This window comes from Schistocerca cancellata, chromosome 2 (genome assembly GCF_023864275.1).
Source record: "Schistocerca cancellata isolate TAMUIC-IGC-003103 chromosome 2, iqSchCanc2.1, whole genome shotgun sequence".
Classification (NCBI taxonomy): Eukaryota; Metazoa; Arthropoda; class Insecta; order Orthoptera; family Acrididae; genus Schistocerca; species Schistocerca cancellata.
In genome coordinates, this window is record NC_064627.1 from 482,182,103 (window position 1) to 482,200,994 (window position 18,892).

At 36.6% G+C, this 18,892-nt stretch overlaps 1 protein-coding gene across 1 annotated transcript in view; it reads left to right on the plus strand.

Moving 5' to 3' along the window:
• The window catches only part of LOC126155546 (esterase E4-like), a 73,762-nt gene extending 55,077 nt beyond the window's left edge, over positions 1-18,685 (plus strand). The window contains exons 10-14 of the mRNA XM_049916235.1: positions 4,473-4,638; positions 13,238-13,419; positions 14,065-14,197; positions 14,329-14,449; positions 18,302-18,685. Coding sequence (XP_049772192.1) covers positions 4,473-4,638; positions 13,238-13,419; positions 14,065-14,197; positions 14,329-14,449; positions 18,302-18,455 — 756 coding nt within the window. The 3' untranslated portion in view covers positions 18,456-18,685. The remainder of the gene's footprint in view (positions 1-4,472; positions 4,639-13,237; positions 13,420-14,064; positions 14,198-14,328; positions 14,450-18,301) is intronic.
• The last annotated feature ends 207 nt before the right edge of the window (positions 18,686-18,892 follow it).

Sequence of the window (18,892 nt, forward strand, 5' to 3'; positions counted from 1 at the left end):
TGTGTTTATACCAACTTCAATGGGTCATACACATGACAGGTGTTTTCATTTATGAATTTATTCTGACACATACAGCGACATCTATTGATCAATTTTCACACTATTTTTTTTTTCTTCTGCCATAAGTTTTCTCACTTCTCCAATAATATTCCATTGCAAATTGACATCATTCTGATGATGAGTATTGTTATTTCTATAGTGGTTTGAAAGTTTAACTTTAATTATAATCAACCTGTATTTTAGCTGTAAGGTACCTAGCTTTGTAATGATCATGAGGACTTTCCATCATGGATAACCTATGGCAGATAATGTTAGATATCATGCCAATGATAGTCTTTGTAGTACTTGGGAGCACTGTACTCGTAACTAAGTTAGTGGGATGGGATATTCATCTGGACATTGATACTTTGTGAGTCACTGACCAGAAGTGTCTGCAGCATAGGCAGCGATGAGGGAACAGCATATGCACAGTCAGAACCCTCAGTAGAAGGCAGGTGCACAGTGGAGCCGTCATTGACTCTCTGGAGAGAACACACCAGTTTGGCTGATGTGTTGACAATCTGCTGATGGAGGATGTTGTTGTTGATGCAGAGGGTGTTGATGTCTTGGTGCTGATTTGATGAGATTAGCTCTGCCATCAATTTGATACGATTAGCTGTCAGGAAGGAGCACCCAGAGGCAGTGTGATTGAGGTGAACAAGGGGATCACACTGAACCACAGATGAAGGAGAGGAGAGGTGAAGGAGCCAGTGATGCATGTGCCAAATGTGTGGTGGAGTAAGGCAACAGAATGTAGTCAGGGGCGAGACCAAAATGTGTAAGAAAATTGACCCTAAGGACAGGGCCCTCCGCATCAGATCATGGAAGGTCCAAGAGAATTGAAGGTCTGGCATAAGCTGAAGTTCAGTGACACTATAGACAGTGATGCCAAAACTGTTAACCACTAAAAGAACCTTTGACAGCAGGAGAAGCTACAAAGGAGCAATGAATAGAGGCGTGATACTCAAATCTGTGCCCTTGTCAATGAGGAAGTGTGTATTATTTGCTTGAACAAGCACATGAATTCTACCGTTGGAAGGACACACCAAGGATGATGACTGAGATTACACCATGTTGCAGCAGCACAAGACAAGACCTCTAAACCAGTCAGCATGACAAGTTTGGTTGCTGTGTGTAGGGGAGTTGACAGTTTCTTGCAGCATTGCCAAATGTCATGTGAAACCAGAATAGCAGGTAGATGGTTTGCAGGGTAGGGGAAGTGATTCCTACACCATCTGTAGGTCCATTCTTGTGACTGGCAGTGAAAGAATGTGTGTTGGTGGCTGGAGTAGATGGGGAAGCAGGAGTTCATAGTGTCAAAGACTGGCTCTCAAGGGGCAGCCATACAAGCACGGAGGGGGACAGTGCTTGAACTCTGCTACTAACCTTGTCTGTCAGAGAGTGACTCATTGCAGGCAGCAGTTGACAGTGGTGTATGATGTGATAAATACACTCAACAAGCTGGAATCAAGTGTCAAACAGCTCTGTGGAATATGGTAGTAGCTGCAAGTTGAGTTCATGAGGCAGTTTGACCAACCATAATATCCATAGAGTAACATCAGGCATCACCTCAGGGTCCACAAGAGCATGTTACCTCTGCCAGAGCTGTGAAGAGGGTTTGTCTCCTTGTTGCCCATCATAGATGATAGGCCATGAAGTGTTCTCACGGGAATGATACAAATATTTGAAGATAATCACATGCACCTTAGCATATTTTGGAGAGATTAAAATCAAGTCACTGATCAAATCTGTATGTTCTTGTAGGTGGCCTATTAGACATATGAATATAGTGTCATCATTGAGGATGCCACATACATCCAGGATATTGTCAACCAATGCCAAACATATTTTCATATTGTCTTCAAGCAACTGAGATTGCTTTGTGAAATGTCCGACATGATCTTGTAACACTCATGATGGGGAACCAAGTGTAGACTGGGGTGGGGGCAGACTGGCAGCCTAACACAGTACTGTGATCGTGTCCTCAGTGAGGCATCACCTGAGACCTTGTTGAAGATGTGGGCTAGGAGATGGCTGCACAGGTAACACAGTGTGGCTGATGCGGTTGAAGACACGAGTTGCCCAGCTGGAACTGCCATAACTATTGAGAATCAGCTTGAATCCATCAACTGTAACCATTCTTGAAACAAAATACGGAAATGTGGTTCCTGTATGAAACACATCTCTTGGCAGTTGTGACAGGATACCCAAAGGTGGGGAAGAATGTACAAATACAGCTAAAAATACACTACGTTTGTGTTTAAACAGCACTTGTTCCTGAGGTGAAATGTTCACAGGATAGCTACCGATGGAAGCTGTGGTGTGTGGTGGCAGTCTAACCTGTTGTATGAGCGTGTGCCAACATGTCTTGTCACAGGGCTTGATGATGCTGTGACAGTATTTGCACAGACGAACACAGTTGTGAAACATGTCTGAAGTAAAAGAAGGAAACAGAACACCTGTGGTAAAAGCAATCCATTGTCAAACACTGTTTATCAATATCATACATAAAAATAATGGTGTGCATCATATGGATGCGGCATGGAGGGGTATGTGGTGAGCACACTGCTCTCCCTGCTGTTTTGCAGACTTTACAGACCATGGAGCTGCTACTACTCAGTGAAGTAGCCACTCAGTTGGCATCACGAGGCTGAGTGCATCCCATACCAATCTTCTCATGAAGGAAAAATCCTTGGTAGTCCTGCAGATTGCATCCAGATCCTCCGCATGACAGGTGACAGCCATCTATGCTGACCATCAGCTATGGAGGCAGACGGATATAGATAGATATTATCATTGAAATTTGCACTTTAAGGCCAAATGTTTCTGAAATGATTTGTCTAAAACTAAGAAATAAAATAGAATAGAGGAACATTGACACATTTTTGAATGCAGCTTGAAAATATACGCTAGTACTCCTTAAAATTTTAAGTGAGAAATTTGACTTTTAAATTCTCAATTGGCACCTCATTTGCTGTAAGTGATTTTGAACACAATTCAAAGGTGAATCAAATTTTCCTCTCATATATTTTATTTCTTAGTTTTAGACTATTCATTTCACAAAACATTTGTCTTTTCTTTATTTACTTATTTCCTTATCTTTTATTTTCAATCTTTGTTCAGAAAGCAAGAAATCTGTTAAACATGTATCAGTAATCTTTTATTATTATGAGTATATAGTTTAATCCAATTTTTTACACAGAGAACCAGGCCTTGAAAATGCAAACTTTTTGAAACTTCATTTACTTGGCTAACTGCAGCTGTTTGCGAGATATTTCAGTTTTCTCTTGAATCCCTAGTTAAGGACTTTTATTAATTCCCTGCTGCTTATCCATTTCCCACTCTTCGTTTGGCTGTGAATATTTGGACAAAAATTTTTCCTCAAATAACCAATCAAGCTTTTTCTTAATAACACAGATTTTTCAAGCAGTTAAATACTTTTTACTGAAGTTGAATTCATGCTGCCCCATTTGTCTACTTCCAACTCATTGTTTCATTACAAAAATCTGGACAAAAATTTTCTCTCAAATCATCGACTAAGTTGTTCTTAGTTTTCCTGATTATTCTCAAGCAGTTAAACTTTTTTTCTTTGAAACTAGACACATTATGCTTATCAATTTGGTATGCCATCTGTGCACTCTCCACTCTTCATTTGGCTATGAAAATTTGGATAAAAATCGGTTATGCAATTTAGTAATTCTTGGTTTCATTCTGCTCTAACATTAGACCAAAAATGAGCTCAGGAGCATTTGTAATAAGTGTAACTGAATTGATCTGAAATAGGGAAGTGACCAGAACAGTGTAATTAGGCTCTTCTCAGTCTCTCAAATGGGAACTATCAACCACAAACAGAATAAGTCTTCAATGTACATAACAGTCATCAGAATTATGATATCAGTCCATTACAGCTATTCTTAACTTGTTTAAAAAGTTGAGAGACATAGAGATAGGGGTGGTGGGGAGACCAGACAAGAGACACAAGAAAGAGGCAGGGTAGGAATGAGGGGGAGAGCAGTTTTATTAATATACCACTAGTTAGTGATATGAAAATGTTTCTGCAGGATTGTCCTGATAAAAAATTCATTGTAGTATCATATGTCTGTGTCTTATAAAAATCTAACAATATTATGAAAGAAAAGTTGCTACTGACCATATAGAAAAGATGCTGAGTCAGAGATAGGCACAACAAAAAGACTCCCACAATTAAAGCTTTTGGCCATTAAGGCCTTCATCAACAACAGACGACAAGCACACCTACACACACCCACAAACACACTCACACAAATGCAACTCACCCACATGACTGCAGTCTCAGGCAACTGAAACTACACCTATAATATCTAATAAATTACAAACCTAGAGTAATGAAGCAGTTTACATGATGACCTTAAGATATCTAAAAAAATAACTTATAACACATGCTTGCATTTCAGGATCATACATCTGCCTTTGTATGTGTTTGGGTGCCACATGTGGAACCTGAAAGTGAAGATGCTTTTCTAACAGAGGAGCCATGGGTGATAACATCAGAAAACCGATATAACCATGTGCCATATCTGACAGGTGCAACAAACTATGAACTGCTGATAAGAACGCATGGTATGTAAATGAGATGTTTATATTTATCTGACTTAAGCAGGGTAACTTAACCTTTATGGTCATTCATTTACATAGAAACACTGAACAAATGCAAAGTCAACAATTACTTATGTAAATTTGACATGAAAAACAAATGCAAACAAGGAGGTAATTTTTTTGAATTGAAATATGTTTTCTATGTTAAAAATACAATTCTTATTGATGCTATCCCACTTTACACCAGTACAAATTTTACAATGTTTTTTCAATGAGTGGATTCCATCCTTGACTTAATTTCTTCAGATTTGGGAAAGCTGTTAATTTAGAGTACCAAATATAACAATAGAATAGATTTTTGAATAATCTGTATTTTTAATCCTTTAGATTTCTATTGACAAAGAACCACTGTGGACAAGCACATGAACCTGATATAAAATGATTTATATCATTAGAATTTCTAGTTTTCTATTTATTTTGCTGTCCACAATATTTGTACACTACTTCAAGTTATTGCTTCACCCTTTCAAAATTAAACGATAAGAAGTAACCCTTTAGCACCCTATGAAATAATTGCCATAATCTAACCATTAAATGAAATGGCCTTTGCCCCTTTTGATTCATGGATGTTGACTTCTATCCATTGCTTTGATTCTTGCTCCACTTATTGTGTAAAATTTTAAATCTGCATCCCATCCACAGTAGCAAAATGGTGCACATAAGCAGCTGGAATCTTTTAGAAATGTTCTAAACATTACTGGGAAACGAATTTTTGCATTTGCTTATTGCAGAATTCAAAAAATTTGACATCCATCTTATTCAAAGGTTTAATCAATTCAAAATCCAGGATGAATAATGACAGTATCATAAACAGGACAGACTGCTGATCAGCATGTAGAGGAGATGTTGAGTCTTGGACAGGCATAACAAAAACACTGCCCTATAAGTGAGATTTTGGCTGAAAGGCCTTCTTCTAATAGAGAAAACAAACACACATTCACAAAATCATGATTCACACACACATGAGTATCTCTGGCCCCTGAGGCTGGACTGTGACCAGCTATGCCTGATGTACAAAGCAAAATGGGTGGTGAGGGTATGGATGAGGCTGGGGCAGGATAGTAGGGTGCAGATAGGAGAGCATAGTGCTGCTTTTGGGAGCATGCAGGGACATATTGGGGATGTGGTAGGGCTGCCAGGTACAGTTGGGAGGTTGGAGTTAGGTGAAAGGATTGGTGGGGGGCGGGGGGGGGGGGGGGGAGAGGAGAGAAGAAGAGAAGGAAAAAAAAAAACAAGATAGAGCCAGATTAGTGGGTGTGTTAGTCTAGTGGAATAGATGCCTGTGTAGTGCTGAAGTGGGAGCAGGGAATAGGATATGTGGGTGAAACAGTGGCTAGCAAAGGTAGAGGCCAGGGAAATTACATTAACATATTATATACTGCATGGAGCATTTCCACCTACACAGTTCAGAAAAGCAGGTGTTGATAGGTAGGATACAGATGACACAGGATGTGAAGCAGTCATTGAAGTGATGCATGTTGTGTTGAGCAGCATGTTCAGCAACTGGGCAGTCCAGCTGCCTCTTGACAACAGTTTGTCAGTGGCCTTTAAGTGGATAGATAGCTTGTTGGCTGTCATACCCATGTAGAACAGAGTACAGTGGTTGCAGCTTATTTGTAGATCATGACTGCTTTCGCATTTACCCCGGCCTTTTATTGGATAAGTAGTGGTGGGAGGGACATGGGACAGGTCTTGCACCTGTGTCTATGATTGGGGTATGATTGATAAGGCAAGGGGTTGGGAGCAGGAGTGGAGTAAGAATGGAGAAGTGTGTTGTTTAGGTTTGGTGGCCAGTGAAACAGCATTGTGAGTAGGAATGGAGAAGGATATTGTGTAGGTTTGGGGGTTGTGAAGTACCATGGTGGGAGGGTTTGGAAGGATAGTGATTAGGATGTTCCTCATTTCAGGTAATGACAAGAGTTATTTGAAATCCTGTCAAAGAATATGATTCAGTTGATCCAATTGTGGGTGGTACTGAGTCACAAGGTGAGTGATCTTTTGTGGCCGGATGGTGGGAATGTGGGAGGTAGTAGATGACTGAAGAGATAAGGTACAGGAAATTTATTTTTGTAAAAGTCTGGGAGGGTAATTTCCATCTGTGAAGACCTCAGTGAGACTCTTGGTATATCTGGGAAGGGACTACTCATCACTATAGATGCAATGGCCATAGGTGGCTAGCTGTGTGGAAGGGACTTCTGAATGGGTGGCAGCTATTGAAGTGGAGGTATTGCTGGTGGTTGATGTTGACCTCCATTGCAAAGATGGCTTCATCAGTACCTGTGTTCATCAGACCTACCAACCACCAGCAATACCTCCACTTCAACAGCTGCCATACCAGGCAGACACTTCAATACTGACTAACCACCCATGACCATCACATCTGTAATGACAAGTAGTTCCTCTCACTGAAGCCTTCAGAGACCAAAATTACCTCCTAACCTTGTGCAGCAACGGATCACTTGTGTCTTGCCTCTCCAGTCATCTATCACCTTCCACATTAGCACTGTACAGCAACAGAGAAGTACTCCCTGCATTACTCAGTACCACCCATGACTGGAGCAGCTGAATCACATTCTCAGCCATGATTTTGACTACCTCTATTGTGTCCTGTAATGAGAAAAATCTTACTGACCATTGTTATCACCCCTCCCACAGTTGTAGTCTTCTGTCCACCAAACATAAACAATATCCTTTCCCATCTCCACTCCAACCCTGTCCCCAACCCCTTGCCTCATGGCTCACAGTACTGTTAATAGACCTAGATGGAAGTCCTGCCCCATACATCTCACATTGAAGTAATGTAGGTGGTATAAGTCAGATTCGATATAGTTCCTTGAGCAAAAGTCTTGTCTGGGCTCAAAAATTTTGCATTGACAGACACTTTGCAATGTGTTCACAAACAAAAAATTATGGCCAGAATCCAGAAAAATACTTTTAATGTATGTTTATTACAATAGATTACAGATAAAACTACATGAATTTATGCCCATGAAACTGATTCAAGACTTGTGCTCGATTAACACAAGTTTGTAGTAATTAGTCTATGGAAATAAATTGGTTTTTGCATCAGTAATTTTATGAAACATGTATTGTAAGCAACTGAGTTATTACATTCTTTATCTGCTTCACAATTACATTATGACTTGTGATACAAACTTGATTTCAGCATTTTTAGTTTGCTATCATTTTGACTACTGCTTTTCTGTATTCTGCCTCACAAGCAATAATCTCAGTGTGTATTTACATTTGGTTTTATATAACAGGAATTTACAATGCAAATTTTTCATAAGTTGATTAACTTTATATATTAAGCACCTAATTTCATCAGAAGCCCACAATCTTTCATAAATGTGGCAAGTGTTGGCCAATACTATTAAAAGTTTGCATGTGTATAACATTACATAATGGTATCACAGTTAATGATATATTTGACATTGATCTGTTCATTTTCTACTGTCAAATTCTGCTACATTCTATACCTCCCCAGAGTATTGCAAATATGAGTGAGACTCTGCCACAGCATGCATACATCAGGCTAGGAAGCTTTTTATACAAAGTAATCACAGTGAGTGCATCAGGAACACATGTCTTTTCTACATCAGAAGCAGTTTAATGATTTCATTTCAGTTTTAGCAAGTCTCAGTTCCTCCTTGAACATTATTCCCTTAAACTGGTGAGACTTGCTACAAGAAACCTTCAGATAGTACAACATATTAGTCAGCAACATCACTAACTATTTTACTATTTGTCATCTCAAGAGATCTACTATTATGAACCTACTATTATCAGGAGTAATTAGTATAATTCTTAGATTAACAAAGACTCACAGTAAAGACATTACACACCTTCATTTTCTTCCCAGATACAAAGTCATATTACATGACACAAATGAACATCACACACCACAGTACAGAATAAAATTCTGTAGCACAAAGAACTTCATCATAACCATCTCTCAAAAATGCTACAGTACATCCTAATCAATATTTCATTAAAACGTGAAGGAAATGACTACATTTCATCATCACAGCATGTAAAGACCTATTTCAACAAAACATCAGAGAACTCACAGTCAGCTCTCATATTTCAACAAAAATGCTGAAGCTGTTATTTCCATATTACAATGTAGTTTGACTATAGAGTATCAGTTTTCAAATCATAATCATCCAGCACATGTTCCATACTCTCAACCTCATGCCAGAATTTTGCTAATGTTGGTCCATTTTACGCTTAAAGTTGCCCATGTATGACAGTTCTCACTTGTCACAGTATTAAAAAATTGTGTATGGTCTGAAAATTGATTGCCTCACTCTAAGTTACTCTCTTTTCATAATAAAATCCTTACCAATGCTTTCATTGTAATAGCTTTATTCACATGCTGACTACTGACATTGAAAATAACAGTAGCAATCCAACAATTCAGATTTTATATCTTTCCAATTACAAATATTGCATGTAAGTTCCCAAATAGATCCAAAATTTATTTTTCTGCAATTTCTGTAATCAGACAGCACACAAACCTAAAGCTTCTCTAATGTCATTACTGGCAAAAATTTATTGTCCTTCAAAAATAACCAAAAATATTCCTTCTCAAAATGCAAAACAGTTTCTTCATTATACAAGCATAAATGTAAAAATATCTTTTCGCCATAGCAGCATAAAATGCTATAAGTTTAATCATATTGTAAGTACTCTCTGATTGTTCCTGATATACATCAATGACTTTCCCAGTAGTGTTACTCATGGTGAAAAAATTCTCTTTGCTGCTGACAACAATATTGTAGTCACTGAGAAAACACGAGAACTCCTTGCTGAGAAAGCAAATGAAACTCTCAAGGAAGTTTATGATTGCTCAATAAGCAATAAAGTGACATTGAACATAGAGAAAATTAATACCATGAATTTCAGTTTGAAGAGGAAAAATGACAATGTTAAATTAAAAGTAGATGGCACCTCTATAGACTGTGTAACGAAAGCAAAATTTCTAGGAATGAATATTGATTCTCAGTTGAAGTGGTGTGAACACACAAAGGTACTTGCAAACAGAATGTCATCAGCATGTTATTCCCTTAGAATCCTATCATCAGTGTGTAACATACAGTGTCTTTTAGTTACATATTATTCATATGTACACTCAATTCTTAGCTATGGCAGAAAAGAGCCATGGCAGAAAAGAGCCATAAGAATAATAACCAAAAATACTAATTCAGCTCATTTTAAAGATCTGTTCAAAACACTGAGGATTTTAACTGCTCCACATGAATACATTTACCAGTCAGTTGTACATATCAAAATTCATATTGGTAATTACTGCACAAACAACTCTGTCCATGACCATGCAACAAGAGATAGACTCAACTTACATTTACCAAGAAAAAATAAACATAAAACTCAAAACAGCATTTTCTACCAAAGAATAAAACTGTATAATAAATTACCAGAAGAGATTAAAGAAATTGCAAAAACACACTTATTCAAAAAGGCAGCTAAAAAGTACCTGTTATGCAACACATTTTATACATTGAAGGACTACTTAGATAAAACAGAGTAGGAGTTTGATAAAAAAATGTTACACAAATAAATAATAATAATAATGATTATAAAATATCCAACATTCCACATAACACCTTCACTTGATGTTTTTTTCCTTCTTTTTTCCTTTCTAGAAATACTTACTCCCAAGCTATGCAGAGCGTAATACTAACACCTCTTCCTCTTTCTGGGCTCAACATCTCACTGATTATGAAGCGATGCTAACTCAGTTTTTCAGGATAGCAAATGGGAAGTTGCGATACAGAAAATGGCCCAGAGATCACCAGTGTGTGTGTGTGTGTGTGTGTGTGTGTGTGTGTGTGTGTGCAGTGACTGATAGTGAGGTATGAGTGAACGGTGTGGCATTATTTCATAAGTTATTTGTAAAAAAAGATTTGTATACCAGGAGTAAATCTAATGATTATCTCTAACTAGAAGTCTGTAAATATATGTGTATACAAATTAGCTCATTTTAAATTGATCTAAATTTTAAATACTTTGACATGTCCTATATCCTTGTAAAAAGAGATCTATGGACGAATAAAGCTACTACTACTACTACTACTACTACTACTACTACTGTTCTCATGATGCAATAGTACCACTGCACAACAACACCAGCTGCCTGCACCATCTACACACTTACTTCATTCAGGCACTTTTACACATCCAGGTTAGGTCCATCTTGACATCATCTACTTCCCCAGGCTCCTCATTTTCTTCTTCTGTATTTCCATAAGTGTATAGTAACTCCCCAAAATATTCCTTCCATGTGTCTGTGATTTACTGTACATTCTCAGTGTAATTTCCTTCTTCATTGGTCATACTGACATTTTCCATAATGTCTCTCTTCTTAGGTTGGTTGGTTGGTTAATTTGCAGGAGGGGGCCAAAAAGCAAGGTCATTGGTCCCATTGGATTAGGGAAGGATGGGAAAGGGTTTTGGCCACACTCTTTCAAAGGAACCATCCTGGTATTTGCCTGAAGATATTAGGGAAATCATGCAAAACCTAAATCAGAATGGCCAGTTGCAGGTTTGAACCATTGTCCTCCTGAATGCAAGTCCAGTGAGCTAACAACTGTGCCACCTCATTCAGTCTCTTCTTAGGCTTAACCATTCCATAGAGGACCTTCTTACTGCCCTCAGTATTCTCTTCCATCATATTTGTTCACTCTTACATCTATTTCCTCTTTCCTAAAGCTACCACTCTCTTAGTCATTTTCTTCTTGTTAGTGTATTCTTTACTTGCTTGCTCTAATCGCTCTTGAAACCAAACATGGACTGCATTGTTTTTCTTTTCTACTTCCACCTTTACTCCTTCATTTCACTAGGGAGTTCCTTTCTATTTTTTCGTATCACTGGTTCTTCCACACACTTTGTCTGCTGCTTCTGCTGTCTTCATTTTGAAACTTCCCCATTCCTCCTCTGCTGACTTCATTTCATCCCTTGGTATGTTCCTCTTTAATATTTTCTAAAATACTTCTTTTCACTTCTCTTCTTTCAACGTCCATGTTCTTGTTCTTGTTTTCTGTCTTTCTGCTTGCTCTTCCTCTCTAGTTCCTGTATCCATCACTACTAAAAGATGGTAATCACTATCTACAGCTTCAAAAGATATTTACCTTGACATCTGTGTCTATTATCCTTGCACTCAGGCTGTACATTAGTTAGTTTACCATATATTAACTAAAAAAAGCACCTTATGACTTTCCTTCTTCTTAAACCAAGTGTTGCTAACTGCTAGCCCATTCATTTTATAAAATTATAATAGTTTTCGTCCTTCCTCTTTTCTTTCTTACCATCTTTCCACTACCAGTACTTCCTCATAACCTTCTTTTTCCTTGCTCATATATGTATTTATTTTTGCACATCTCATTGTCTTATTTTCTGTTAGTTGGCTCTGTGTGTCCTGTTCAAAAGGCTCCTCTTTCGCAGGACATCCAACTTGTGATGAAAAAATTTCAGGTTTACAACCTGGTGGCAGCATTTAACTACTTCAATGTTTTGAAGATTGTCTTACTCATCATCTTTGGCAGAAGATGATGAGTATGACACTCTTCAAAATGCCATGGTACTGTCACCTGGCTGGAAACGAAAGAGCTTTTCTTCAACAGTACACTCTGGAAAAGTCTACATTCACAAACTGAACTTGTGGTGCATATGTGTGCACACTTTCAATATCCTTCCCTTCCACATTTACTCTGACCTCTCCCATGCTGTCAGTTATTCCCTTCACCTCCTCTTTCAACACTGCTCTTATAACTACAGTTACTTCACGTAACCATTTCACCAAGTTTCCTTCTTCATCATTTTCACTTCAGTACAGCCTAGATCCATTCCTCAGTTTCCCATTTCCTTAACCTTTTTGCCTGGTTCACGGGTTTATAACAATCGTAGGCTATGCAATCTCCTCAACTTCAAGTCTACCACTTCTTCCACCTTCCTGTCAGTGTTTGTACATTCAGTGTACCAAATCTTAATCATCTGGAAACAGCTGGGTCATCTCTCATTACACTCTTAACTAATGTTAATGGGAAATACAGCTTTGGTATTCCAGGCAATTCTTTTCTTACAACACAGCTGACTGGAGTTATGTGTAGTATGATGTATGTCCTTATTGGGCCCGTATTTAAATTTACACTCCACTGAGAATTCATGTTTGTTTAAGATATTTTAGCAATCATTTTAGTTATTTGGAGTACCATATATGTCCTCAATGGGCCTGAATTTAAAGTTACACTGTACTGTTAATTCATGTTTAAGATATTTTAACAATCATTTTCTTTACGTCTTTCTGACTTTATGTTTTCTCTTGGTTTTAAGTTTATCATCTGTTGGGTCAACAGAATTTGTGATTGACTGCTTATTTCAAAATGTTGATTTCCTTTTTTATTTTGTGACATTTCATAATAATGTATACATACGTTATTGCAGAAAGTCGAGAACGAAATTTCATGCCTATTGCAGTTCTTGTAATGTGGACTACAAAGTTCTGATAAACATATGATGTGATAAATTAACTTTTTATTTGCAGAGGGTGGGTTGTTTGCAACTGAGGAAGGTGTAAAGGATTTGAATGATAACTTTGATGATTATATTGCTCATGAACTCAGGCTTTCTAGTAAAGAAGAGCAGCTGAAAGCATCAGCACAGATTCGGCAGTTTTTCTTTGGTGACAGTGAAATTACTTTAGAATCTAATGACTCAATTGCAACGGTAAGATTTACTAATAATCATATTTAATAAACTAAATTTCTTGTTTTTTATTTGATTACAATTGTACAAAGAAATAAATCATACAGCTGTTATGCATGCACCTCTTCATGGCTTCCTTTGCACGTGTTGTTTGGAGAAAAAGTTGCTTCCTACATTATGAGTCAGAAGGAAGTGGAATATGGCCCACATATTGCCGGCAACAAGGAAAATGCCACTAATATATTGTGCTTGTTGCACAGATAAAATGTTTTTATTACAAAGAGTGAAATAACATACACAGCTGATGAATATATAAATATTTATTATAAACTTGAAGTTCTATACATTTCGACAGATGTCTTGTTCAACACATAATTACTCATTTGAGGCCTGCAATTTGGGCATCTTTCTTAGCCCAGTTAGGATGTATGTTTAGAAAAGAATTAGATGTATATTTTTAAGGTACCAGTTACTTATGTCTCACATTCCTAGCAATTAAGAATCAGCGACTCAGCATCTCCACTATATAGTGAGTAGCAACTTTCCTTCTCACAATATTGTTACAATCCATCTTGGATTTTCCATTGTTTGATTTTTGATTATATTGTTTCCCATATTGCTTTCAGCATATAGTATGAAGTTAAATAAGTATTTTGTTTGTCACAGCTGGTATCAGATCTCATGTTTGTTGAAGGAGTACACACCATAGTGCAAAACATGAGTAAAGATTCTGCATATCCAGTTTACTATTATGAGTTTTCCTTCTATGGACCACTCAGTGAATTTCCTGACTTCCCAGGTAAAAATATTATCATGACTAAAGGTCTTATTACCACCTGAAATCAGTTTTTATACAATTTTTGATGCAGTACAGTAGCTCCTCTAAAAAGTCTTCAACATAACAATAACACTAATTACTATGTTCCACAGGAGCTTGCCATGGAGATGATAGAAGATATATGAGTAATTATGCAAGTCTTGAATCTGATTCTGCTGGATATAGAACTGGAATTCGGCTGTTACAGATGTGGTCAAATTTTGTGAAATATAGGTAAAATAATTATTTTTGTCAGTATCTGCTTTTTATACAAACAAAAGGGGGGGGGGGGGAATGTGGGATATATATATATATATATATATATATATATATATATATATATATATATATATATATATATATATATATATATATATATATATATATATATATATATATAAAAGAAAGATGATGAGACTTACCAAACAAAAGCGCTGGCAGGTCGATAGACACACAAACAAACACAAACATACACACAAAATTCAAGCTTTCGCAACAAACGGTTGCTTCGTCAGGAAAGAGGGAAGGAGAGGGAAAGACGAAAGGATGTGGGTTTTAAGGGAGAGGGTAAGGAGTCATTCCAGTCCCGGGAGCGGAAAGACTTACCTTAAGGGGAAAAAAGGACGGGTATACACTCGCACACACACACATATCCATCCACACATATACAGCTGTATATGTGTATACACTCGCACACACACACATATCCATCCACACATATACAGCTGTATATGTGTGGATGGATATGTGTGTGTGTGCGAGTGTATACCCGTCCTTTTTTCCCCTTAAGGTAAGTCTTTCCGCTCCCGGGACTGGAATGACTCCTTACCCTCTCCCTTAAAACCCACATCCTTTCGTCTTTCCCTCTCCTTCCCTCTTGCCTGATGAGGCAACAGTTTGTTGCGAAAGCTTGAATTTTGTGTGTATGTTTGTGTTCGCTTGTGTGTCTGTCGACCTGCCAGCACTTTCATTTGGTAAGTCACATCGTCTTTGTTTTTAGGTATATATATATATATATACATATATATATATAACATTTTAATGGTTATTAACAATAAAAAATGTTAGATACATTGTTAGCCATTAAAGATACAAACACCATGCCTACAACAGTCTTCAATTTGGTGTGGAATCTACTACTTGCTTGACTGTGCAAAGGATTAGCATTTTGGTGAAACTGAAGACAGTATGGATATAAGGAAAGGAAAATCAGCAGATTACTCATTCATAAATCCCATTTTATTGTTATGTATTGTGGACAGACAAAAAAAAATCTACTCACCAAGTGGCAGCTGGAGAAAACACACATAATAGTTATGGAAATGTGGAAGTTTTCACAGTGGACCCTCCCATTGGCAGAAGGGTTGAAGGGAAAGGAGGAGGGATGAAGGAAAAGGACTCACAAGGGTTAGGAAAAGGGGAAAGTTACATAAAAGTCATCCAGAACCCTGGATCTGTTCAGCTACAGTTACATTGACTTATTGTGCATTTTAAATAATGTAGATATTTCACTCCCTACCAGTTTTCTATTTTCTGAATTAATAAACTGGTTTGGTTATTCTATTGGCATACCTAAGATGTCCTACATTGGATCATACCTTCTGCTGCTCACTGTCCATTTCTTGTTCCTAAAAAGAAATGTTATTTTTCAGTAAATTTAGGTTAAAAAAAAACAACAACGGTCCTGAAGTTTTGTGTTTTATATCTCTTGTACACTGTGTATGCTCCCTTTTTATGCAAACCATGTTACAAATTGGTGTAAATGGTAATATACTGTCCACTTTACTTGCTACTGGCACAGTGTGGACCAGAAATGAGCAGGAATTTTAAAATGTTAAACAATACTGATATCGACTCTGGATAAATACGTAATAGTCAGTAGGTGTAAGGCAACTGCTTTATTGATGTGTTTCTAAGACACTGATCCTCAGAATATCTGGAGAAGGTTAAAAAATCAAGAGTAGCAAGGTAGTAGAAGCTGTAAGACAAGCAAGAAAATACAATAAAGAGTACATGAAAAATACCAACCAAGACAAGGTGTAGAGCTACATACAGGCAGTATGGCGTCAAGTGAATATGTCACATACCAGGACGTAACTGAGTACACAAGGCTTGACATTAATGTCTAAGATTAGAAAATGGTCAATAGGTGGGACTAGTGGTATCATAATGCAGCTTTGAATGCATGAGTAAAATATAATTTAAAATAAAGAGAAGAAGTAAAAAGGATGGTCATACATATGACAAACCACAGAAAATAAAAGAAGAAAAAAAACAGACATTACTCTTACAGTGTTGCTAAAACAATATGATACATGTACTAACTGGAAATAGGGGAAGAAGAGGCATGGAGGATGAACCATCAATGATGAAGGATAAATTTGTTTTATTAAAGACATGATAATAACAAATAAGAAAGTAAAAAGATATAAAACATATTTAGAAAAAATTATGTTGCTTATAAAATATGTAGTATTAGTAAGACTAAAAATGTGATGTCATCAGAATTACTTGGAAATGGCAGTGTATACAGGGTGTAGGTGTTTGTAAAAAGGTAGCAGGTTTACAAGCAAATACAATAATTATTTATTTTTTTGTTGTATCATAAGTACAATATGAAGAAGCAAGGGCTAAAGCAGTCTATTAGTCATCTAGTGTTGCATATTAAACTGGGCAAAAATAAGGGAAAATAGACAAGATGTAGGTGCTCCAATAATTATTTATTTTTTATTGTATCATAAGTGCAATATGAAGGTGCAAGGACTAGAGCAGTCTATTAATCATCTAGTGTTGCATATTAAATTGGGTAAAAATAAGGGAAAATAGACATGCCTAGGTGCTAGCTGCCGAATAAGAATGAAATACTTCAACATCAGCAAAAAAATGAATCACTCTGCATATGTGCACAAGTAGCAGGAATGGTGACATTGTACCATAAAGTGCATGACAAAAGAGGGAATCGTATCATAAAATATGATAAGACAAGAACAAACAAAATTGCATAACAAATTGTAAAAGTCACTGATTATGCACGGTTTATAAATACCAAACTTATGCTGCAAAGAAAGGGGCCAATAATGAAACATCTCTAAACTATCAAGCCCCAAGGCAGAAAATTAATGAGACCTGTGGGCTGGCAAGGGTGTAAAAGGGGAAGGTAAAAAGAAAAGGAATGTCATGTGGAAGTTTGCTCAGAAGACATGTGGGTGAACAATGATAGAGACCATCATGCTCAGAAATATTTTTTGTTATTGCTTTTACATATTGTTCACTGCCATTTTGTGGGTTTAAGGACAAGTTGTCATTGCCTTTGCAGTATGGCTTGACTTGAATTTTGTTGTTGAAAATAATACAAAGCTGTTCATCATACTCTCTCAGAGATCTTCATCAGTATTATCATATAGTAATAATCAATATTTAAATGACTATGAATAATAAGTCTCCAATTAAAAGTGCCAGTCCTTAGTAGCACTGCTGATAGCTCATTTCTCAGACTAAAAATATGCTCCTGCAGGTTATCATTAAGCTACCAGTTCTTGAGTTTTATATGCTTTTAGATCCACTCTTGTGCCACAACAATTTAACATAATATTCACTAACCTTTAGGGCCTGTATCTTAATACTGATTTTTGTAAATATGCACATCCTTTTTTTTCTCTCTTTCCATCACTTTAGATGTTCTACATATTAGCTGTTGTCTATGTAAATAAATATGTTCATTTTTCAGTGAAGTTAGTAAAATAAATCTACAGATCTCTTTCTTTAAAGGTATTTGTATCAAAATTTTCTATTTTTTGTTTCTAAGTCTTATGTTTTGGTGGAAGCTACTGCTTGTGGGTTAGTTCATATGCACAGCTTAGCTAAAATTGCAGGATGTTCCTTTATTGGTAGTTTTTTAACTGTAGCTATAGTTGTTGAAATATTTGGAAAAATTTTTCATTTGCAGAGATTCATTACCAGCATTGCTATACTGAATGTAAATAATGAATTTGTATTAAAGTTTGATAAATACTTTTAAAAAAGTAAGCTGTTATTTATGTTATGTCCAGAACAAACACAATATAAATTTTAATTTTGTATTTTCAGTAATCCAACTCCATACACTGATGAATTACTTACAGAAGAATGGAATATATTTGAGATAAATAATACAAATTATCTCGAAATTGCAAGTGATCTCCAGGCTGGTACGGGGCTCAACAAGGAACGAATGAATTTTTGGCATAGTGTGTTGCCATAGACCAGGCAGTTTGAAATAGAGACATGTATGTGCAATGACAGAGAGAGATGCAATTGACAGTATCATACAGAAAATGATTATGACAGAGGCACAGGAGCTGTTAAATTGCAAAAAAATTAGATCTAAAGGAAAATTTAACAAATGAGCAAATGTAAAATAAATTATGTTCTACCTTTTCTATAACCACCAATGAAGCTATTTCAAGTACTTTGTAAAAGACAGAAATAAAAAATGAGATGAGGCTTAATACCATGTCAATCATGATCCTGTTGGCGACACACTTATTTCATGTTGTATGAACATTATTTGCTTGTGCTTTAGTTGACACTATAAACATCTAATGAACCAGTCTCTTATAAGGAATGTAAGCAAAGACTTTCCGGTAGTTTGATGAAAATGTTGTCATTTTCCAATACTTTCTTATTGTTGTGTGTATT